This window comes from Ascaphus truei, chromosome 17 (assembly GCF_040206685.1).
Source record: "Ascaphus truei isolate aAscTru1 chromosome 17, aAscTru1.hap1, whole genome shotgun sequence".
NCBI classification, from domain to species: domain Eukaryota; kingdom Metazoa; phylum Chordata; class Amphibia; order Anura; family Ascaphidae; genus Ascaphus; species Ascaphus truei.
Genome location: NC_134499.1, coordinates 36,737,279 through 36,762,631, shown reverse-complemented (window position 1 = coordinate 36,762,631; position 25,353 = coordinate 36,737,279). Strand labels below are relative to the sequence as shown.

Here is a 25,353-nt window from a genome sequence, read left to right as displayed (position 1 = left end):
AAATGGCTTTGGAAAAGGGCAAGAAGTAAAAAATGTTTTTAAATGTAAAAAAAAAGGCAATCCATTTGGCCTGCTGCTTTAAATCTCTACATCTATTACTTTCATAAATCGCGCGATACAAGTACAAATCTACAATATACCGGTCATATCTCAATCAATAGGATGAACCTCTGGCCTGAGGGCCTCCTACAGCCCTCTTGGAAAAAACCCTGTGGCTATTTTTTCCATTCATGCCACATAAGGAATACATAGATTTCCAGTCATTGAAAATGTAAGTAATAAGATATTAAGAGATATATATATTTTTTTTATTGAATGAACTTGTAAAACATAGTTACTGGGACATTATCTTGTCTTGCCCTCATTTACCGTTTGTGCTGTCCTGTTCCTAGGCCTCCTTGGTCCTCCACCCCTCCATGCTTATCCCGTTCCCACGTTTAATCCTCCCTGTAAGCCGCCCCTTGGGGTGTTCTGTTTTTAAAGTGTAGAAATGGAAGTGAAAAGGACGACTTAACATAAAGTGGAAAGGACTTGTCAATTTCTAGCGCATTTCTAGCATTTCTAGCACATGCTTATAATTGCGAATTGCTCTTCTAGACAAGACAACTGGGGAAATGAATATCCAATACCCGTCCATAGCTGTGTGAGAGCGAGACGTGTTGTGCATCTGAAAGCCTGCAGGTTTGGGTGCTATAGTGTTGCCATAATATGAACAGACTGGGACAAGCAGCCAACACACTGCGCTTACTTGAGAAGTTGCTGAAAAATCTAGTGGTGGATGAATTTGTTAAACAGTGTGTGGCCCTGCGATTTAATGGATGGATTTCTTTTACTTATATAAAATGTCAATTCTGAGCTGCATGAATACTGCGGTGGTGACTAGTCTTTGTTTGGATTATTTCAAATATATGGAACCATTCTGGACAGGTTAATTTTACCGCTTTGCGTAAGAAACTCCATTTGATATATTCTAACCCAGGGGTGGGCAACTCCAGTCCTCGAGAGCTACCAACAGGGCAGGTTTTCAGGATATCCCTGCACCACCTGTGCTGAAGCAGGAATTTCCTGAAAACCTGACCTGTTGGTAGCTCTTGAGGACTGGCGTTGACTATTCCCTTTCTAATCTCTCACCACAGTTTCTGGAAGCTGTGTACTCTGGGGCTGTGACCTCATTCCACGTTTGCTCAGGCGTGAAAGCAGAGCGAGCGTTCATGGTCTGAATGCAAAATATCGCAACTTCATCTCTTTGCAGGTAGCAGAAAGCCGGCAAGAAGAAATCCAGCAGAAGGGACTGGCAGAAAAGAAAGAATTGCAGCATAAAATCGATGAAATGGAAGAGAAGGAACAGGAACTGCAAGCTAAAATCGAGGCCCTGCAAGCAGACAACGATTTTACCAACGAGCGCCTCACTGCCTTACAAGGTTAGTCCTGCATCTCCTGTATTTCTCCTCCTCCTTTCTGATCTTTTTGTTTGGCACGTTTTTTTTATTTTTGGAATTCTGCTTGCAGTACGGTTAGAACATCTTCAAGAGAAAACTCTTAAGGAACACAACAGCTTAGGTAAGTGTCATCTAGGTTCAGTGCCTGAAGCAAGTGGTAGCATCTACAGCTGTGCTGATTCGGATGAACAGGTTTTTCTTTAATACATTATACATTTTTCGGATTAATTTAACCACTTCTCTAAAATGGCCTCGTAAGTAGACCTGGCCTTCTTTATGTGCCATCATTAATTGACATGGAAATATTTGCTGCTACCGCTTTTCATTACTATTCATATTATTGAGTGTTAAATTGCACGGATTACAATGCAATGCTCAACTATTCGGATTGGAACAAGCATTCAAACAGGAACTGAGAAGACGACTGACTATAAAAAGCAGTTTATATGATGTGAAGAACAGGTATTTATTTGGAGAAATGCCATCTAGGCACACAGCTAAGGACGGCTATAGGACCAAAATAAATCAAGGCCCGAGGAAGGCAGACCAAACTTCTCCGGTCCATGTATGGGGGGAAACCAGAAGAGGTGGACGTGCACTTTGTAAAACAAGCATTTTAATGAAGATGGTGAACTCTCCTAGGTTAACAAATTCTGCAAAGTGCAGGTCTCCTCTAGGATAGAGATACAAAGTTGAGCTCTACTCACGAGTTCATAATGCAATTCTCCATTTAAGACAGCGTTTCAGGTCCCACATGGACCTTTCATCAGACCTGAAACGTTGGCTTTCCACTGTTCTTGGCTGTCACATTAAATAGAGAATTGCATTATGAACATGAGAGTAGAGATGTACTGTGTATCACTGTCCCAGAGGAGACCTGCACTTTGAAGAAATAGTTTTTCTATGTTGTGTTGAATGCACACGCCGGGTTCTCGTCGCGTGAAACGGTTTCCCAGCACTGAACTCTCCTAGGTGCAACCATTTAATTTAAAGATAAACTTACATACACTGTATAAATTAACTGGTTACAAACCATGATGATGTAAACCAATCCAAAATATTTTAATCTTCTTTATACACGGCTTGTCAAAAATAACACGCTTCAGAATGTTCAATTGACCCATAATTCATGTGTTCAAATGCTATAATGTACGGTTTCACTATTCCACGTTTGGTGCATCATTTCATGGGGGAGATAGCACAGTTTATTTCCCTTTTAATCACGTATAATACTCTTACCACATAATAGCCATGTGCTTTTATCCACACACAATCTGGGAAACGAGGCCTTTACGTTGATCTGTGGAAGTGCTATGCAGACGTGGGTTTTAAAATGTGCCAGAAGATGTATACGAATTGCATACACCGAATGCATCACGTGTGTGCTGGCGTTTGTGCCCAGGAGAGCTGTGCATGCACGTCAGTCTTTATGTAACGCTTTAGGTGCTGTGGGTGGGTACAGCCCTCATGTGTCCCCCCCTCACCTCCCTGTCCTGTTTTTCCATGGTGATGGTCCACTAAAAGTGTTCATAATAACGTCCATGCATAGCGTGTGTATATTTATGTATACAATGTGTATGTATTTGCAACTACAAATGCCACACAATGTTCTTCTGCTATACGCACGTGTTGTGAAATGCCAGCAGATGGCACTGTTATGCAATAGGTACGATCCGATTTTTATTTCCTGTTCGTAATAATATTCCTTTTGAAGCTCATGATCTGTCGGGTTTAGCAAAAAGCGGACAGGCATCAAAGAATGTTAAACATTTTTTGCATACCCTAATGCAGGGGTTCTCAACTCCAGTCCTCAAGAACCCCCCAACAACAGGTCAGGTTTTTAGGATATCCCTGCTTCAGCAAAGGTGGCTCAGTAGAATAGCCTTGTTCTATGACTTTGCCACCTGTGCTGAAGCAGGGATATCCTAAAAACCTGACCTTTGTTGAGGGGGAGGGGAGGGTGGTCTTGAGGCCTGGCGTTGAGAACCCCTGCCCCAATGTAAAGGAAGAGTTGGACACACATTACAATGTTCAAATCATATTTTGTTTTATGGGAAATAATAATCTTGTATAATCCTAGGCATACAAGTTGATGACTTCATACCTAAAATCAATGGCAATTCAGATAAAGGTGGGTGTCTTGGATCGGGTTTATTCTTAATGCCAAACAGAATTGATGTATTTTTTTTATTTTTATTTTTTATCTACGTTCTTTTACTTTTGTTACATAGTTTGTTGAATAAGTGTATGCTTTTCTATGCAAAGGGTTCTGCATTAAAAAAATGCTCAAATTAGCGTGGAATGTATTTAAAAAAAAAATGAATTGTGGGCTTGTTTTTTAGTTGTCCGTTTCAGATTTTTAAGGGGTACCTATCTCCTACCAAACCTTTTTTATTTTCCTAGTTGTATTACTATTTATTTTATTTATAAAAATGTTTTACCAGGATCACAGTTGCTTCTCATTGTCAGTTATGTTCTGGACTCAGACGTATATTGACAATACATCGCTACACGTTAAATTTAGAGATTTCATGGCCAGTTGGGGACAATATGTTATAGGCATATTTAACAGACAATTAATAGACAACAGAGAAGATTAAAATGTGAGACATCTGAAGTCTTACTAAGGTCCTCTGCTGCTGTGAAAAGCATTTGTGCGAGTCTTTAGCTTGTATCCTTATGTAGTCCTAATGGCTGATCGAAGCTTTCTCTTTCACTTATTAACTTCATGTTATTTGGGAATGGGTCTTCTCCCCGATTTGTCACGGAATCCTGAGCCAGAGATTTAAGGAAATACAATGATGTAGAAAACACCTGGGGAATGCAGCTACATATACATAGAATATTGCTGGGTTGTGTTCGGTCAGGCTAGTGTCCCATAGGAGTACGTTTGACAGCGATTGATTTAGTGCTGTGGCAAAGATTGCGGTGTCGTAGCATCAGGCGGTTCTTGGCAGCAAAATACTGTGGCTGAAACAGCACAATGGCAGTGCTACACGACTCCTTGGCCAGATACGGTGTCCTACTGCTGCGTTTCTTGGCGTGTATCGCGTTAGAAAAAAATGTGAAATAAATGAAATAGATCCCGGTGGAATTGCGGATGACTTGCAATACACTGCAGCATCTGTGATTCTCGTCATACGTGTCACATGAGATCAAATGCAAGACATTGGCTTGTAGATACATTTCCGAAAGGGGATAGTGTGGCTGAAGCATAGGCGGGGTGGTCCGAGCTAGTCACTGTGCCAGCTTTGCAGGGAGGAGTTGAGGCTAATACAGCTTTGTCTCAAAATTCTGATCTGTACCTGTTGTCTGTAAATACAGTTCTCCAAAAGCAGCTTTGGGAACTGAAATGGGTAATATTTTGTGTAAGCAATATATCGGTGTCGTCATGCGGTTATACAGAAACCCTGTGTTCAAATGCAACTCTGTGGACCCTTTTCACTCTTGTGAAATTCCACATTTTTCTACGTATTTTTTCACTTTATAATCTTGTTTTTTGTTTTTTTATGATACCTATAATTAAAAATGTAAATTGTTTATCTTGAAAGTCTGAAACGAGTTGATATACTTTGCGCCAAAAGGTGTGGTGCTCTGAACTTTGTAACTGTGGGTTTTGCAAGACTTGGACACTTGAGACTGGAAGCAGATGGCTTTAAAGCTGCAGTTCAGTCTTTTTTTTATTTTATTTTTTTTACATTTATTTTTTTACTTCAATAGTTTCATGTGTGCAATTTCTAATTACCTAAAGAACTGTATAGCTGCAGGTCAATTCGTTTTCCATGTATTGATAGGTCGAAATTTGGTGACATATTAAAAGCTGGCATTTGTTTATAATCTGCTTGACTGGCAGTGGAAGCTCATGAATATTCATGAGCAATCCTGAACTGACAAGTGCTAGAGGGAGGGCAGGGCTGACAAAGGGGTGTACCAGAGCTTGTGACAGGACATGAAGGGGCAGTGCCTTAGCAAATGGCTGTTAAAATAGAATACAAGAAAATTGGTCTTTCAAAGTTGTTTTTTTAAAAACAGAAAATGCTAAAAGTATTTTTTCTTACTACAGAACTGATTTATTAAAAAAAACAAACATGCAGGATATTGACTGAACTGCAGCTTTAATATGTACAGTACAATCAATTTTGGCAGAGAGGCCAATAGCATCAAACACAGTTTGGGTTCAGGGGATGCAGAACTCAAGCCATGGATGTCAACTGAGGGTGTAATGTCTTGTGTGGGGTACTGTTACACCACTGTCAGTCCAGTTCTCCTATGTATACCCGCTTAATTTAGTGCTGCATACTGTATATTGCATTTTCTCCAAAAGCCTTTCTCTCTACATGCACTGAGTTATACTGTATATGCACACTTGTTTTATGTGGTTGTTTTGTCAGTTGTCTTGACCAGGGGCTACTCTCGCCTTGTTACTGTTTATAACAGTATAATGTACACTTGTATTGATTCCATTGTTTAACCATTTGTTTCATTTTTTTTTTTTTGAAGAACTGAAATGATTAATTCTGTATAAGAATAAAGAATACACAAAGTGAAGTGTATCAGCACTCAAAATTAATAATGAAGGACTTGCATTTTGCTTTTGGTCTCACCAAGTATCTTAATGCAGCGGTGCGCAAACTGGGGGCGCGCCCCCTTCGGGGGGCGCAAGATTATGTAGGGGGGGCGCGGGCTGCGAGCGGGGAAACCTGGGGGCGGGCAGAGCTGTGCACGGCGGCCAGAAGCTCCGTGCTGAGGCTGCTTCTAATTCTATGCTGTGTCTGCCTGCAGAGGGGGCGGGGCCTTGCTGCGGGGCTTTCCCTGCACGCAGACAAGCCCTCCTCCTCCTGTCTGTTACCCGCCCGTTTTCTGCAGCACATGGGGGGACCTGAGCAGGCATAGTTACTCCCTCCCCCCACCCACTGTGTGTGTGTGTGTGTGTGTGTGTGTGTGTGTGTGTGTGTGTGTGTGTGTGTGTGTGTGTGTATATATATATATATATATATGTATGTGTGTATGTATATGTGTGTGTGTGTATATATATGTGTGTGTGTGTGTGTATATATGTGTGTGTGTGTATATATGTGTGTGTGTGTGTGTATATATATATATATGTGTGTGTGTGTGTGTGTGTGTGTGTGTGTGTGTGTGTATATATATATATGTGTGTATATATGTGTGTGTATATATGTATATATCTGTGTGTGTATATATGTATATGTGTGTGTGTATATATGTGAATGTGTGTGTGTATATGTGTATATATGTATATGTGTGTATATGTATATATGTGTGTGTGTATGTATGTGTGTGTGTGTATATATGTATATGTGTGTGTGTGTGTGTGTGTGTGTGTATATATATATATATATATGTGTGTGTATATATATATATATGTGTGTGTGTATGTATATATGTGTATGTATATATATATGTATGTATATGTATATATAATTATATACTGCAGTGTGTGTGTGTTGTGATTGAGTGTGTGGTGTGTGCTGTGCCTGTTGGTTGTCTGTCTGAGTGTGTGTGGGTGTTGTGATTGAGTGTTGTGTGTCGTGACTGTGTGTCGTGACTGTGTGTTGTGACTGTGTGTTGTGATTGTGATTGTGTGTGTGCTGTGCCTGTTGGTTGTGCCCTCCTTACGGTGTCTGCCCTGCAATAGCGCTGTGTTCCTGCTCTCCTCCGCTGGCAACCTGCTTCGCTGAGATCCTCTGCAAGTGAATGGGTAGGCTTCCACTATATCAATCATACTATGAATGTACAGAAATAATTTAAAAAAGTGTACACATTTCCCCGCTCGTGCTTGCAAAATTATGCAGGGCACCCTGTGCTCATGCTTCGAGAGTTGGTGATGTCACCGCTCTCCGCGGCAGCGTGGACGCAGCCTAATTTTGCAAGAGCGAGCTGTTGAAGTATGTAAGTATTTAGGCTGTGCTTATAGTGCCGGCGACGCAACGTCGCCCGAAAACAAATGCATTGTCGCCGCCGCCTCGTGCGCTTATAGTAAGCGTGACGTGGTGACGCAATTTTTTGAAGCCGGCAATATTTGATTTTTCAGGGGCTGTCGCCTGAACCAATCAATGGCCTGGTTGCCCACTCCGCCGCAAAGCGAAATACAACTTTCGCTAGCGTCACCGTCGCGGGCACTCTATGCGCGGCCTTAGACATATTTGTATTTACATTGTATACCGTTTAATAAAGGTTTTTTTTTAATGTGATTTTGATTACATTAGGCAGGGGGGGCCCGAGAAATTTCATGGATAAAAAGGGGGGCTCGGCATAAAAAGTTTGCTCACCCCTGTCTTAATGTATCAAATAAGCAGCAATACAGAACTGCTGTAGAATCCCATGCAATAGGGGGAAGAAAAGGGCAGCATATGTTGGGAGGAAAGTATTTTCCTCTTGTTTAATGAAGCACATGCTTATGTGTCATCATTCTAGCCCAACAGATTTCAGTTCATTTATATTTAATATTATATATATATTCCTTGTTGTATGGCTATTCCATCTGTTGTCCAGTACACAGTAGGGTGTGGAATGCCTTTGTTGCAAAGGTCACTGCTAACTTGACCAGACTTAGTGGGTGCAGCATAACCACACAGTCTAATTTAGAAGCAGAATTTAAGGAACGGTGAGCCAAGAATCCTTCTGACTCCAGCAGTTACAAGCTGCTACAAACTATCCGTTCTCGTTCACAAGCACAGAGCGATATGCTAACATGCGTTACTACTATTTGTGTCACAGCTACACGTGGTCATTAGATTTGTTTAATGACTGGAAACTGCACCTGTACAAGATGCTTTCTTTAACCTCTTTTTTTGGTGGAGAGACATGAAACCAGTTACTGTTCCACTAATTAAATTTGGGGGACCACTTGAAGCCAAGTGAAGGCCAACGTTTCCCCCATAGTGTTCAGTTGTTCTTGGCTTCCATATGCAGTGGAGACATATATTTAGTGTTTTCAAATCTCGGTCATGCTACATGCTGTAGCAACTACATAGATTTATAATCTACCGCAGCAACTAAAGGTTTGAGCAAGGCATATTATGAATCTTCCCTCCAAAGTTTCTGCTACTTGGTATTACAAAGGGTTACTGTCCTCTCCAGTATTGAAAGGTTTAAATATTATACCAAGCATTTCCTTTCCCAAACCAAAGACCTATTTAGAATCACATAGTTACATAGTAGATAAGGTTGAAAAAAGACGTACGTCCATCAAGTTCAACCTATGTTAAATTTAGACACCAGATACTTTATTCTATATCTATACTTACTTATTGATCCAGAGGAAGGCAAACAAAAAACCCCATTATAGAGGAAAAATTAATTCCTTCCTGACTCCACACAATTAAATTGTGATGAACTGTAACAGAGTTGTTACATGAATTGCGGCGTAGTGGTGTAGTATGCCGACAGCAGGTAATTGTGCTCAGGAGCCTGTGAGCTATAGTGCTGATGTATTGAGGAAGCAGGGGGATGCATGGACTTAAAGGCGTTTCTTTCGTTAGAACACTTTCTTTTAAAGAGTGGTGGGGACTGTCCTTTTATCCATCAGTTCATTCAATGCCACAGAAAGTATAGGTCATTCATCACACCACTTGTTTTTTTATGTCGTAAAACAAGCACTTTCATTGTCCGTATCGTGTCATGTTGGTTGCAATTGTCCGATTTTATAAGCAATTTGTATAAAGTTAAATATTCTTCTAGTTTGCATAACGCCCAGATATTTATACTTTATAGCAGGAAAGGGACAGAAGTCCATAGACACAGACTGTGAAATTGGGGCAATATTAGTGAGAATGAGGCTAATGTGGGCAATTCTAGAAGTTATGCAGTGTTAAAGGAGCAATCCTGTCGTCTTTTTATTTTTTATTTCTTCCCCCGTTTTTTCTTTTTCATTCTTCAATACAGGATTAAAACAGGGGATCTTTGGATCTGGGCCCTATTAATGTCAGCTCTGGGGACCTCCTGCTTTCAGAGATACCTAGGAAGGTGGTGCCAGTATCTCTCTGCAGTTTTAAAGCTCCCGCATCACATGGGCCAATAGGAAGCTGCACCGGGTGACATCACGGCTTCCTATTGGCCCACAGGCTGCTGGTTCTTTGAAAACCATTGATAATGTGAACCCTGGAGCCGCTACCTGCACCTACTACTACTACCACGGTCCCCGGAGCTGAAATTAATGGGGTTCCGCTGCGGAGACCTCCTGCTTCAATCCAACGTAAAACAATGAAAGAAAGGAAACAACGGCATGGATTGCCGCTTTAGGATCCAGGGAAGCCCCCTTCTAAGTCAGAAGGCTGTAACACATTGCTTGGGGGTTGTAATGCTGAATCAGATTAACATGATGGCTGATAACATGCAAAGAGATTTTTGGCTTGCAAATGCACTGAACTGATCATCCCTTTTCTCTCCAACTCCCTTCAATGCTGTCCCACTTGGTAATATGTATTGTGGAGTTGCAGTTAATGTGAAACCATTCAGTAATTAACTTAATTGTATCCCTGGTGTCAGACCGAGCTCAGAATTATCCAGCAAATGGTCATCTAGCCCATAGTTCATTCTGTGCAAGTAATTGTGATGCCCAGCGTTTCACTATATCTATGTATGCCCTTATCCTCTGTCTGAAGGCATAGCCTCTACATTTGTGTTCCTACTCTTTCTATAGAGTCATTTGTGTGAGGGTCTCGTCCTCTGCCTTTTTTTGTTTCTTTACGACCTGGGATAATTAGCCAGTTGACTTGAGCAGCGACCATGATCTAGGGCTCATGTCTATTTGTGCGTCACTGATAAGTCCCTTGGTTTCGGATTTCCCATGCTATGATTCATCGGGATTCTTTGGTGCACGATGTGTCCAGCTCAGTATGTTGTGCAGCTAACAGAAATCGTAACTTGGCACTTTGTCGCAACGAACCATTCCAACACCAATTTTTAGTGTATAAGTTTGTTTGGGGGAGGGGAGTCTTGATGAAGACATTATAGAGAGAAGTCTAAAGCTTGGAAGCAGATGTCTAGGATGGAAAGTGAAAAAGTTGAGAGCCTGTAATGTAATAGACACCCCAACGCTTTAGGGTATTATATATCACCACTTTGAAAAGACCAGCTTCCCTAGAGAGAGCAGGTGATGGGCTGAATGAATGAGTGGAAGTTACTATAACCGTCTCACTAGCTTGGCTTGTGGGTAACTTTTTAGTAACTTGAAGGCTTCAGCTGGATATTTCACTTGCAAGGTCCCAAACCTCTCTTGTTAAATGTTCCCCTTATTTTATGTAACATCTAGTATTTTTTCTGTTTTCCCCGTGCTCCGGAGTGCTGCTATAGCAGACGTTTGAGTAACTGCGTTCTGATCGCTGCACCTTTTAGAATTACTGCCCAATTATTTTCTGTGGTGTGCGCTCCCAACTGATCGGCCGCTGAAGCGGCATGCACTGTGTATATTTTCTTCTATGCTGTTCAGAGATCGTTTCAGGATTACATTTGGATTGTTCATTTTAAATAATATGAAATATCTTTGGATTGTCAAATGTGGAAGTGCTAGAAAACTTTTTAATGGCCCAATTCGTCGTTGTAGAGGTAAAACTCATTAAGTGCATTTTTGGCAAAAAAAAAAAGCACAAAATGCATTTCCTGACATGAAATTTCTTCATTTCTATTGGAAAACTAATTAAAGAAACCAAATCTTCAGAACTTGTCATATCAAAATACATTCCTTTTTTAAATACAGATTTTTTTTCCTGTCAAAAAGAACATTTAATCGGCTTTTCCTCGGTACTCAAAGAGTGTAGTTAATTACTTTTTCCTCAACAACGGTGATATGTAGGTGTGACACAATATTAAATGAGATAATGCTGATCCTTTTTGTTTGTGAATGTGCATTGTCATATTTCATTAAGTGTATAAAGTCGCATAACGACCTTCATACAACGCACATTTTGTGTTTATTACTTTTTAGCGCTAAAATGTTGACATACAAAAACAACAATGATCACATTTGATCTTAATACATCAGCCCAATTGTATGACATGGAATAGTTGTGCCGAAGAGTTAGGCAGGTGTACAATGCGATATGTTAATCAGAGCAGCATGATAGCGTCAGAGTACTTATGAAATCTTTAATGCTCTGATTTATCCATGTACAGACATTGTGACGCACGTGACATTGTTCCTCAGATGACGATATATATCTGTGTTATTCGGAATATTAGTTTCAATAGCACTGTTGCCACACAGTATATCTACATATCTACATATCTTTAAAGAAAGGTTGGACATATTTTTAGGAAAAGTATACAGGGATACACTAAATAAGTAAACATGGGAAGGATGTTGATCCAGGGAATACTCTGATTGCCAATGTTTGGAGTGAGGAAGGAATTTATTTTTCCCCTTTATGAGATATCATTAGATGATACGTCACTGGGGTTTTTTGTTTGCCTTCCTCTGGATCAATATACTGTAAGAACAAATATAGGTTAAAGTATCTGTCGTCTAAATTTAGCATAGGTTGAACTTGAAGGTCGTATGTCTTTTTTCAACCTCATTTACTACACTATATAACATAGCGCTAGAGAAAAAGCTGACTAGCGCTACCTCCTCAAACAAAACGTGGGTAACATAGAATTGTTCAAATTAATGGCAAATTCTGTGTCAGTGTTTAGAAAATCCATGCTAAGCAGGCTCATCATTTTTGACCATTAATGGATCTGTGTATTTCATCCAAAAACAATAAGGTGCGATGCCAAATATTTTCCTAAGAAGTCTTTAACATATGCTGTTGCAAAACACTTGTCCTGAGAAGTAACATATCCTAAAGATGCAGTCCTCCTTGGCAACTCCAAACATTCACCATGTCATGCCGTCTACATTTCATCTCGTACCAGTTGTTTCATAACGATTAACAGGATTACAAATATTAGGTGGAAAGTCGAACTGTGAAATCACATTAACGAAGCATACACATTTGACACACACTGTTGCTTTTTGTGTGCTACATTTGGGGTCATAGCTACTTCACGAAACAATGTAGCGGTAATCTAGATTTCCCTGTGAAGTGCTCTTGTTTTATCTGTCAAACCAGAACACAGTTTGTGTAGTTATTTTACCGTCTAAGTTGGACTGTGCCTTTTTGTTATTTCACTTTCCATTTTCGGACACCCATTGTCCGTATTAAGATAATTATTGGGTCCATCTTCTGTAAATGACAATAGCTAATATCAGTTGTTAATCGCCATTCACTTCTGTAATGGTTATTGCACTTTAGTCAGTGGACCCCTTAGACGAGGAGTGGCCAACTGCAGTCCATGGCCACCAACAGGTCAGGTTTTAAGGATATCTCTGCTTCAGCACATGTGGCTGAATCAGTGGCTCAGTCAAAGACTGAGCCACTGATTGAGCCATCTGTGCTGGAGCAGTCTTTGGCTGAGCCACTGATTGAGCCACCTGTGCTGAAGCTGGGATATCCTTAAACCTGACCCGTTGGTGGTCCTTGAGGACTGGAGTTGGCCTCTCCTACCTTAGGCCGTGCCTATAGTGCCGGCGATGGCGACATGGCGGGTGACGTCACCCTTCGCCACTGGCGAAAATTGTTTCGCCGGGAGGCGGGGTCGCAGGTTTCCAGCAATTTGATTTGTTCAAGGGCCGCCACGTGACGCGACAGCCCTTGAAAAATCACATTTTGCCGGCTTCCAGTTTCTGTGATGGTGCTCCGTCGCTTTGTCGCCGTCGCGCGCACAATAAGCGCACGCGGCGGCAATGTATTTGTTTTCGGGCGACGTTGCATCGTCTGCACTATAAGCGCGGCCTAAGATGATACTTGGAATCTGTTCTGCAGAAATGAGTTCTACTTTGCTGGGAATTCTTGACAGCTCCACTAAGAGGTAGTTAGTGACTCCCCTACTTAAACTGCTTGCCAGGGACAGCGGGAGACTAAGAAGGCAGAACTGGGATTGCGGGTCCTAGCTGTGGGGATGATGCCTATCCTTCTTTCCTGTTGCTCTTGAGAAAATTAATAAAATGGAGAAGCAGGGTTTCAAATCAGTATATTTATCTGATGTGGATATTTGTTTGGTGCCATATACAGTACAAATGTATAAATTGTTCCGATAACAAAAGATTGAGTAAAACATGTCGGAAGAAACTGGTGGTGGCAGTGCCACCTGGAAATACGTAGGCTCTACACTAAATAAACTCCAGGGTGTTGTGGTCTTGGATGCAGTGAGGTATATGTCACTACGGGGGTGGGGTGGGAAGGAAGAGGAGAAGACCGATTTATTCATCCTACTGAGAATGATGTTTTTTGAGCCCTGTTTTACCATATTTAGCTTCAATGCCTCAGTCACCCTGGTAGAGCGTTTGTTAGCCGCGATATCCTTTTTGGGGGGGGAATTGGGGTGCAGGTATTTTACCAAGCAATTTCTGGAAATAAGCTGTTGGCCAGCTGTAGGAAGAGTGGTGTCTAAGGATAAGTGGGATCATTTTACGCCAGCCATGCTGGACTTATTATTTAGTTCACTGGAGCAGGATTGTTTTTCAACTTTCAAATAGAAGTTAAGTGCTGCTTTTGTATTGATCTTCTGTGCTTTTGCGTGTAGACGAACTCATTAGTGCTTCAGTGAGAGGATATTAGTTTAAAGGAATTTCGGTTTATGTTCCTCTTACACTGATCTTACAGATCAGCTGAGTAGAGGGGCGTGGATCGAGGTTAGGGGGTGGGGCAATTTGCTAAATGAGTATACAGGTTTGTGTCCGACTGTTTCAGGTCCTCTTCTGGTGCATGGAAATGGGCTCCTTCTTACCAGATTCCAGTTCGTTAATGTCTTCAGGAATTGTCTTAGGACAGGGGGTTTTGTCCTGTTGCTTTGCGGCTTTGGAGGTTGGGGTCTGGGGTTGGAACAGATGGTTATCCATATGATAAGTAGCTGGAAATCTGGGCATTTAAAGAGGTATGTTAGACTTTGAGTTGCTAGTTCTCTTGAGGTGGGGGTTTTATTTTATTTTTTTAGGTTGTGTTTAGTGTTCATTTGTCGGGTTTAAGGACATTCAGAGCTTGGGTTTGTGGGGACTTTTATGTCCACCGGACAGATCAGAGCTGAATCGCATCCTTATGGGAAACTCCTGGAGTTACAAGGGGAACGTTGGGTGGGTCCACATGGAATGCACTGGATTCATACTCTTCCTGATGTCCAAAAATGTTTGAAAATGGCACCAGACGTTATATGCTTCATGTTGAGGGGAATGATATGGGTCAGGTTATGTCTGTAAACTTGATTAATGGCGTAAGGAGGGATCTTGTATTCTAGAAATCTAGTATTTCTGTTGGCAGTTTTTGTCTGGTCTGAAATCATACCCAGGTTGTCATATGAGGTGGCTGTGTTAAAGTAGTGGCCAGATGCCAGAGGCAGTTAAACTGCATTTTGGCAGATCTAGTGGGAATTGGGAATTGCAGCCCTTTGGCACAGCTAGTTGGAGAATGGGAATCATTTTCACTGGGAGGATGGTATCCAACTCTCAGATTGCACTTGATATCTTCAATATGAATTTACAGGAAGAGTCAGAGTGGACCTCGAGGCTTCGAGGCACTTTAAGACAAGTTTGAGGTGTCGATTGGCCTCAGCTGTGAAGGAACTTGGACTGGTCAGAGAGGTTCAATGGGTTACGGTTTTCAATTGTTTAATGGTGGAATTTGATGGAGGCAGTCTCTGCTTTCAGCAAGGAGCAGTGGGCCTGGGGGTTTCCTGAAGGGAGGTTTACTGGATGTTATTGGGCCAGGAGCAGCAGAGAGCAAATTGGTTTGAGATTGTTTTGATTTCTTTTGGTACGGTGCTCATCTGACCAGTACACACTTTTCGGTTGGTTGATTTGTTAAAGGCTGTGGAAATTGTAACCCAATGATGTGGTGTCTGTTTTCCTTTAAGTGGTTGCTCTGGGCTGAGGCTAAAGAGGGATTTGAGTGTCTACTTGTCAAAATCACACCAAAAAATACACATTTTGAAAAAGGTTTACTCTTTGTAACTCGTTAAAATCTGATTCTCATGTGAATTGTAAATGTTTGCATCTCTGAGAACATTTAGCCTACATTATGTTCAAGATTTTTTTTAATTTTTTAATTGCAATCGGGATTTGTCAGAAATGTGGAAATTGCTTGTTGATCAAAAGTGGAATTAAAACATATACAAATACATTGCCTTATACAAAGGAATTGATCATGCCACTGCACACTCGTGCCCTTGATATTTGCCTGGCACAGTAACTCAGGCGGACCAGGAGTCGATACAATGTGGAATATTTGTTTTATAGTGGTGTATAGCTGTGCAACAGAAATCCTGTCCAGGGTTGAGTACCATTCTGATACCAGGTTTTCTATCAAACATGTTAGAAGGGGGCTGGCCTTATCCCTGCTTTAAATAAGGTCATGGAATGTGCTTTACTTCCATGTGTTGTAGGAAATGCGTTTCATTTGACTCTGCATGCTAACGTTTGGTCTATTTGGCAGACAAGCTTATAGACGAGGGACACCTGACCAAAGCTGTGGAAGAAACACCGCATTTAAAAGGTATAGTGGCAAAATGTGTGCGTTTTCCTCTGGTTCTTTGTATGTGCTTTATAGTGGGTGTGTTGTAAGTGCTTTGTCACCGTACAATTCACTAGTTGTAGCACATATCCTTAGTGGAGAGACGGCATCTCTATTGACATGTACTTTGCAAGTTAATCGTTCAGTTCAAATGAGTTGTTTATGCTGACCATGCTTTTAACTGGTACCAGTAGGAAAATCACCATATCTAGTTTGCACCAATTTCTGTTTTTTTTCTGTATTTTGCCATTTTGAAATGTAAGTTTTACTCCTTCATAACGCAGCCATTAAGAACCCCGAGCTTTTCCAAGGATTCCTGTTCCAGAGGGTGTGGCAGCCATGGCTTATATATCCCATTATCCGAGGCTCAGCTGCCCCAGACACTGGCCGATTCCTCCGTTTTGCTTTAAATCTTATCCGCAGCCTGTTTGTGCCACCTCGCCCCTATAAAGGGCAGCGGACGGCTACTGAATCAGCCACGATTACATAGAATCAAAACCTGCCAGAGATTCTGTAGGGCCCTTGTAACCCACCAGAATAGTGTGGTCCGGACACAGTCTTACCCGGGTTTACCTGAACCGTACTTTGCACCTCTGAAGCTTTTATCTTTGTTAATTCATACCAATGTAATGGTACCATTGATCGGAGTTGACAAACCCTGGATCCCCCCACCTCCCCCTCTTAATTTTCTATTTTCTGTACTTCCCTCCCCGATACCCTCACCCCCACTTTTGTGTGTGTGTGTGTGTGTGTGTGTGTGTGTGTGTGTACTCATTGCTGTATGTTTAAAGACTATATTACAAAATCAATAACATATGAATAAAAAAAACTGTATTTGTAAATTAAACGACAGAAATCCATGAAGTAATTAGATGTCATGCGATGAAACCATTGAGTGACGGGAGCTGCTTTTCATGCCTTTTATGGCCAATATTGACTGGATGGTTAACGCATAACTGTTTAATTACCAGAAATGTGGTGTTTAGTATGTCTGAATGCTGCCGTACACAATATGAACCTGAAAGTCTCATCATAAGATTAATTGTTTTTTTTAAATTGGATTTAACTTGACATTTTAATGCTCATTTTAGCTGCATGTGACCTCATAACCCTTTCTCTGCCAGAGGGGTTAATTTGTGGGCACTGCAGGAATCCACTTACATCTTGCAGTTCGTTTAGACCACGGGTGGCCAACTGCAGTCCTCAGGGACCACCAGCACAGATGGCTGTCGTTGACTGAGCCACTGATTGAGCCACCTGTGCTGAAGCAGGGGTATCCTTAAAACCTGAAATTAATATTAAATATTAGTGTTGTATATAACTGAATGAAATTATTCAGACCTGTGAATCTCATTTCTATTTATACAGCTTATTGCTCTGCTCTTTGACAGGGGTGGCCAACTCCAGTCCTCAAGGGCCAACAACAGGTCAGGTTTTAAGGATATCCCTGCTTCAGAACAGGTGGCTGAATGAGTGGCTCAGTCTTGGAGCTGAAGCAGGGATATCCTTAAAACCTGACCTGTTGGTGGCCCTTGAGGATTGGAATTGACCACCACTGCAGTAGATGGTTTCTTCCTGGATGCAGATGGTTAAACATTTCCAAAGTGACACAAATGTTGGCAGTCCTTTGTGTGGTTGTTGTGTTGCTAGCTGCAGCTAACTCCTCCTTCACAGAAATCCATTCCAAAGTGATTTGAGCACCCATGGTTTTTACCCATACATGGTACTGCAAGAGGAAAGCACTTGTGTATAAATGATAAGGCTGCCCCGTTAACTGTTATGCACTCATGATATGCCGGAGACACTGATTGGGTAATAGTTTCTGATTTATTTAAAGTTAAATAACGGTGCTCCTTTGCCTCACAAGTGTTTCATTTCAGAGTTCCCTGGAGTGTTAGTATAACTTTGCCCTAGCTAACCCATAAATGACTTGATTTTACTTAGGGAATAGAATTAACCCTAACGTAAGGTCGTTTTTTTCCCGAGTGCCAACAGAGCATTCTAAATTGTTTAGCAAAATGTACCAAATTGTTCCTTAAAGTTAAAATGTTTATCGTTAACCACCAATATCGTACTGGAGGAGTGGCTGTAAACTAGGCCCCCGAGTGTGAAGCGTGGAAATCAGTGTCTTCTCCTTGTGACCTTGGGCACGTCACTTTATCTCCCTGTGCCTCAGGCATCAAAAACATAGATTGTAAGCTCCACGGAGCAGGGACTGTGCCTGTAACAATTCCTATAGTCCCAGTTCTATCCTCCCTAAGTTCCTATACGTGCTCTAGTACTGAGTTTCCTGGTGAATAGCACATTAAAACAGTATATATATATATATATATATATATATATATATTTTTTTTAAAGAAATCCAATATTTGCGGTCCTAAATGGTGATAATCACGGTACCGTGCACCCAAATTTTAGATCACCATTTACCCATATTCACTGCGCTCTCAGCTTTTTTGTTTCCCCCACTCATCCTCCTGTGTCTCGCAGCCTGTACCTTCCTCTGCCTCTCAGTCTTTGTCCCATGTGTCTTTTTGGCCTGTCTTGTTTTGTGTGTCTCCATTTCTCCCCTGTGTGCTATGACTACTCCATCTTCCCTGACCCAGCTTCTTTAAAACGAGGTGGCAGCGGATCGTGTCCCCCTCGATCTCTAAACAAACACGGTAGAAGACAGTTGGCAGCTATGGTTTAGAATGCCTCCTTTCCAGGGAATAATTTGCCATTAAAATGACCATCTATTTACTTTAAATACTTATCACTCCGCTCATTGCTGGAGATGGATTGTTTTTATTTAGACCTTTCCACTGTTTGTGGACACGTGCAATGTGTTGCATCGATGGCAGTGGTCCCTTTCCAGCTGCTTTAGATATTAGGCATGGCTTGTACTAACAGATAAGAGCCCTTATTTGGCAAAGAATGCAGATAATACCAAACGATTACATTACATAGTCTTACAAGTATTCCGTTACAGAGCGATTATTTTTTTTTAGGATGTGTCAATGCATTCTATTTCTTTTAATAAGCATTATGCAGGAGTCACCCTTTTGTAAAAATAGCCTTTTAAGAGACCACGAGTGGTGACGGGGCAGCAGTGTGCAGGGAATGGTACGCCATGATGAAGCAAATCTTTTTGGAGCATGAACAATTATCATGTTATGTACCCTTTTTGAAGAAATAATGTTACAAATATGAAAAACACTTACTATTTTTAGGACCATGTATTGTTATACCCATATTATAACACAATAGTACAACTATCTAAGACGGGGTGGGAGACTCCAATACTCAAGGGCCACCAACAGGTCGGGCTTTAAGGAAATCCCTGCTTAAGCACAGGTGGCTGAGTGGAAGACTGAGCCACCTGTGCTGAAGCAGGGATATCCTTAAAACCTGACCTGTTGGTGGCCCTGGAGGACTGGAGTTGCCCGCCCCTGGTCTAAGAGAAGCATTGACATTATGATGGGTAAAACTGCGATAGTCTCCCAAGCAAACATATGTAATATCTTGTGAACTTGCTGTATAACTATAAAAGTAAAAGCCGGGCAAAACCACCTGCCTTTTAAACGCCCCTGTTGAGTTGAGCTTTACGCTAATAACGGCCAGGAAATGCTGTATACTTAGAGGATATATGCATTAATTGTATATTTCTATTTTTATGGATCCTTGTCATTTACTGTATATACCTTTTCAACTATCCATTTTTTAACAGATTATTTAAAAAAATAAACTATTCCTGAAAAAGAGCTAGACTCCTGTGTAATCTTTCAGGACTGCTTGCCTCCCAGCATTGTCTGTATTATTCTGTTATCCTGTTTAGAGTAGATTGTTTTGTACAGTGCACGCAAGAGTCGTCTTATTCCAACTGGCAGAAGTACAGCTGTGCTTTTAATTAAAAGCCCTCGTTATGCGAGTGAGGCAGCTGCTAGCTCTTAGTTCAAGCTCTGTCACCACTGCCTATGGGATCTGTGGTCTAATAGCCTTATAAAGAAGTGAGAAGCCTTGTGCTCGTTGGTACATGTGCAAATCCTGCTTTCCAATCCTTGGTTACATTGTGGAAGCCGTTGGATACATAAACGTCTTACAAATGAGATTGGTTGTTATTGCATTTCTACTGTTTTTGTAGAGAGTCCGGCAGAAGTGAAAGATACAGATTTATCAGACACACTCAGCCCAAGCAAAGAAAAAAGCAGTGACGACACTACAGGTGAGTGTTTTTCATTTGTGTAAATAATCGTTCTTTTAGTGAATTACTGTTATTAAAATGATGGGTGTTTGTGTTTCTGTCTCTCTCTGCAGTACAGAAGGCAAACCAGCGGTCACATGGGTGTTTACAGGGAGTTTATTATCTTGAGAAAAATCCCTGTAGAAGACCAAAACTTCATAAACCCCCTGTAAATATCTACTCGAGCGCTGCCTTTCCTTCTCTACTGCAGACCTTTGGTGTCTCCAAGCCCCCGTAGCAGGATAAGAATATAAATGCGAGTGCTCCGTCCTTCTACATGCTCTTTCTCGCCATGCATACATACATACATACATGTGTACATACTTACAATACAGCTCAACCTCGTTACAACGCGAATCCGCTTATAACACGATGCAAGCGTGGCTCCCAATTTTCGTATTTATGAATACTTTACAACACGATTATTGGTGTCTTAAATACTTTATTGTACAATGCATACAATTGCACATTATTTCTAACGCGATCCGCTTATTGCGCAATGTGATTCTTTGGACCCCAAGCACAGTGTTGTAAGGGGTTGAGGTGTATGTTCTTTTAGTACAATGTGAAGACTCGTCTTACCTGGCTAATAGTGAGTCCGTCCAATGCTTGAGACGCTCCTAATTCAGCAGGATTTAGGCAGATGCAAAGCACAAGTGATGTCAATACCAACTCTAATGACTAATTACTAAGCCTCGTAATGTCACTGAGTAACGATTCTGGGTTCAGGGGTCTCTTGGAACCATAAACCCTGATTATATAAGAAGCTAACAAAAACAGAAAGGCCCATAGCCACATACGAAGTGACACAACATATTGTATAGTACAATACTTCAGTGCTAATCTGCTCATGAGTAAGGGTCATTTAGTTAAACCCTTTGGCGAAAGCATTATAAGCCTGCAGCCACTTCACGGTATGACCAATTTTCAGGTCCTATCACCAGCTGGTAAAATTCTCATGTACCTCTCTTTTTTGCTGGAGGGAGAAAAACCATATAAAAAGCTACATTTCAAGCGATTTTTCATTTATTCTCATTTATATATTTTTTTTTTATATACAGACGGCCAAATGGATGAGCAAGAGCTTAACGAACCACTTCATAAAGTATCTGTATTAAAAGGTAAGCATAGTAATTATATTTCTTTCACAGTTCATTTTATGTCTTTCAGTGCATATTTTCCCTTTTTTTTTATTATCACAAATAAATGTCTGGCTTTTTTTACAAGAGGCGGTGTTGCTTATTGACTCAAACTAGTACCACAAAATAAAGAATTTGAAATATAGTCTTCAGAAATTGAAAAGACAGTGCAAATAGTTAATAGATTTGCCCTGGGTAAGTTGCAAATCAGAGCAATATTTTATAGTCATTGATGAAATATTTGAAATTGGCAGCAGGAACACTCCTAACCAAATAAACAAACGCCAACTCCTCTCCTTCCCTGAGTTCTCTGCCCAGTGCAACTGTCTTTTGAAATGGCTCACACTTCTCTCTGGATCCATTTCCTCTTCAGGGAATATTTTTCAATGCATGCAAATTCTTCCTTAAGCCAACGCCCCACTCCTTAAATTAGTGCCACGGTGATTCCCCACTTCCGTGGCTCTCTTGTACCCATTGCTGTGGCTCACACCTTTGACTGTTTCTCTAATAATTGGTTAAACCTTATCCCCCTCTCATTACTGTTCTTCAATTCTCCTTCCCTACTGTGGCAGTCTGGTCTTCTCCTGTCTCGGTTACTCTTCATAAGATGGAACCCACAGCTTGCGCTGTATTTTATTAAGCTTTATACAAGATCAATTATGTATTTTTATTCTGCAGAGAAGTGACAGTGGTGTTACAAATGAACATTTGGTCTTGCCACGGTTAACTAGATGTTTTATTACTTTTTACATAGTTACATAGTAGATGAGTTTGAAAAAAGACATATACGTCCATCAAGTTCAATCTATGCTAAATTTAGACAACAGATACTGTATCCTATATCTATACTTCCTTATTGATCCAGAGGAAGGCAAACAAAAAACCCCAGTGTCATATCATCCAGTGATATCTCATAGGTGGGAAAAAATTAATTCCTGCCTGACTCCAAGAATTGGCAATCGGATTAATCCCTGGATCAACATCCTTCCCATGTTTACTTATGTGGTATATCCCTGTATACCTTTCCTTTCTAAAAAGATGTCCAACCATTTTTTTAACAAATATATTGTATCTGCCATCACATGGGTAATGAATTCCACATTTTAACTGCCCTTACTGTAAAGAACACTTTCCTTTGTTGCTGGTGAAATCTCCTTTCCTCCAACCTGAAGGGGTGTCCCCAAGTCCTTTGTACTGCCCTTGGGATGAATAGTTCTTTTGAAAGCTCCTTGTTCTGTCCCGAATATATTTGTATATAGTTATCATATCCCCTCTTAGATGCCTCTTTTCTAATGTAAATAAATCTAATTTAGCTAGCCTCTCCCCGTAAATTAGATTGCCCATCCCCTTTATTTATTTGGTGGCTCTTCTCTGCACTCTCTCTAGTTCCATAATGTCTTTTCTAAGGAGTGGTGCACAAAATTGTACTCCATATTCAAGGTCTGGTCTTACTAATGCTTTGTAAAGGGACATGTTTGACTTAATATTTCCAGATATTTTGTAGTCCATTCAATTTTTTATTTTTAGTATTTCCAGATTCCAAAAGACATAACTCTCGTATGCTCAAATTTTAAACTAACACAACTCCTTTTTCTCGTGCCAGATGAGCTGCATCATGCACAATCGGGGACTAATGAGACAAAGCATGAAATTCAACAGATTCACAAGGAACTGGTAGCAGCCCAGGAGTTGGCCAAAACGAGTAAACAAAAATGCTTCGAGCTTCAAGGTGAGATTCATAGCCTGCTGCAAGTTCTGTACCATGCTCCCTGGGGCTAAGTAAGACTTGACAGACAGGTAAACTAGTCTCCTCCATGCAAGTAGTCCTTTTTGAATTTCTGAGAAACTTTATTATGAAAACAAACAGAAATTAATAGAAACTTTGCGAATGCATACATTAGGACAAAAAATAATGCATTCACAGGGAGAGCAATATTGGGGTAGACCACTAGCTGCTAGCTTGATAAGACTGATGCAAAAGGCTTACACCAGGAAATAAGGCAGGACTATACCAAGTGCCAGGGATCTAGGAATATACCATTATCTTGGGGTCCAGAGACGGGGTTGCTAAGGCAACAGGCTTAAATGACAGCTAGTTCCTTTCCACAGTGACAAGAACTATGGCAAAGGTCTCATAGCCATAGGAGACAGAACACTGCTGATAGAAAACATAGTATATCCCTGCTGCTCCATGGCTTGTATGTAACATGCAACTAACATTTATTAATCCTGGGCACTTTATACCAGACCTGGTTTTTGATTATCAGCATTAATTTGTGCTGCACTTTAACGTTCATCTCAATGTAATTTCATGGCAAAATAAAGAAGAAAATATAAAATCTGAATGTTTAGTCGAAGCCTATCCAGTTTTCAAGGGGTCGATAATCTGCGGTTCAAACTTGCAATTGAATTAAGCAATGTTGTACTCGCAGTTCTGTATAACGTGTTTATTAAGTGGTCTGTTATTTAATCTTACTCATTTTAAACTTTTCTTTAAAAGCCCCGGTGGTTCCGTAGCCCTGCGGCCTTTCTATGTTATAATCCAGTTTTTAGAGATGTTTTTCTAAACATCAAGTTAAACTCCAGTCCATTTTCGACTTTCAAAAACATGTTTTGATAGATATTTTGTGGGTAGTTGTGTAGCGGAGGTGGCCACCTCCAGTCTTCAAGGGCTCCCACCAGGTCAGGTTTTCAAGAAATCCCTGCTTCAGAACAGGTGGCGCAATCAGTGCTGAAGCAGGGATGTCCTGAAAACCTGACCTGATCGTAGCCCTTGAGGACTGGAGTTGGCCACCTCTGCTATGAAGCTTTGAAGTCACTAATATAAGATACATTTGACCGTTAACAGTGAACTTGAACGGTTCAAGTAGATGACAAAAAATAAAAAATAAGGAAAGTTATTAGCAAACATTTTTTTCTTTTTGTAGGGTTGCATAAATCTCATTTGTATTTCATTTTGTATTTTTAATTTCATTGCAGCGCTTTTGGAAGAAGAAAGAAAAGGCAACAGACTGCATGTTGATGAGTCCACTAGGCAAATACAGCATCTTCAAGGTATGCAATAGTCGTGACAGGAGTAGCCACCAACAGCCTAGGTTTTAAGGACATCCCTGCTTCAGCACAGGTGGTTGTGGCCAAGTCAAAGACTGAGCCACTCATTGAGCCACCTGTGCTAAAGCAGGGATGCCCTTAAAACCTAGGCTGCTGGTGGCCCTTGACTAGAGTTGGTCACCCCTGGTCAATCATTTCATTGAATCCAGAAAAGGTCTCCATTTCAGTACTGTGATTACCTCCTATAACACCAGCTAAGTTACCTGAAGATCACGTGCATAGCGAGTTTACCCGTTTGCCCGCTGCTCATTGTTACTCGCGTATTAAAACACCAATCCAAGCGGGGCTCTTTATTTTTATGTTTTACATAGGATTGAAGCAGGGTATCTCCAGAACTGAACCCCATTAATTTCAGCTCCGGGGACCCCCTGCTTCCAGAGCTACTGACCTCCATAGGGGTTGCTCGTAGCCACTCAGGCTCGCTAATAGGGTTCACTTAATGGCCACTTTTCAAAGCTTCCGCGCCAAGTGGAAATTGTGACATCATCCAGTGTGGCTTCCTTTTGGCCCGTGTGATGCGGGAGCTTTGAACTTGCAAGCGATACCGGTACCCCCTAAAAGCATCCATAAAAGCAAAGAAAATGAGCGTGGGTCATAGGATACAAACAAGCAAAAAGCTGGAAATGGGTTGAATTGTCATTTATGTCCCTGAAGCACTGATCCCTGTTTGCATTGGAGGAGGCTGGTTCGTTCTGCTCAAGAAAGCAGAAGCCAAAAGCTTAGCCGTGAATCCTAATACGTCAAGCATCAAACGTGACACCACGAATCGGAGTACCCCTGAGCATAAATGAAGTATGAGGGGCCATGTCTCTCTTTATTTATTTATTTTTAGACTTCCTATTGTATAGCTCCGATAGTAAGGAAAAGTCAGGATT

The 25,353-nt window shown here is 41.0% G+C and overlaps 1 protein-coding gene across 9 annotated transcripts in view; it reads left to right on the top strand.

The window, feature by feature from the left end:
* Positions 1 to 25,353, top strand: part of SLMAP (sarcolemma associated protein) — a 92,727-nt gene that overhangs the window by 56,528 nt on the left and 10,846 nt on the right. For 4 of the 9 annotated variants that reach the window (XM_075574820.1, XM_075574822.1, XM_075574823.1 and 1 more), the window contains exons 10-17: positions 1,253 to 1,421; positions 1,510 to 1,560; positions 3,520 to 3,570; positions 15,929 to 15,988; positions 20,130 to 20,210; positions 21,290 to 21,349; positions 22,971 to 23,096; positions 24,347 to 24,421. In XM_075574820.1, the coding sequence (XP_075430935.1) occupies positions 1,253 to 1,421; positions 1,510 to 1,560; positions 3,520 to 3,570; positions 15,929 to 15,988; positions 20,130 to 20,210; positions 21,290 to 21,349; positions 22,971 to 23,096; positions 24,347 to 24,421 (673 nt within the window). The remainder of the gene's footprint in view (positions 1 to 1,252; positions 1,422 to 1,509; positions 1,561 to 3,519; positions 3,571 to 15,928; positions 15,989 to 20,129; positions 20,211 to 21,289; positions 21,350 to 22,970; positions 23,097 to 24,346; positions 24,422 to 25,353) is intronic. The other 5 variants (XM_075574824.1, XM_075574825.1, XM_075574828.1 and 2 more) reach the window with 3 other exon arrangements.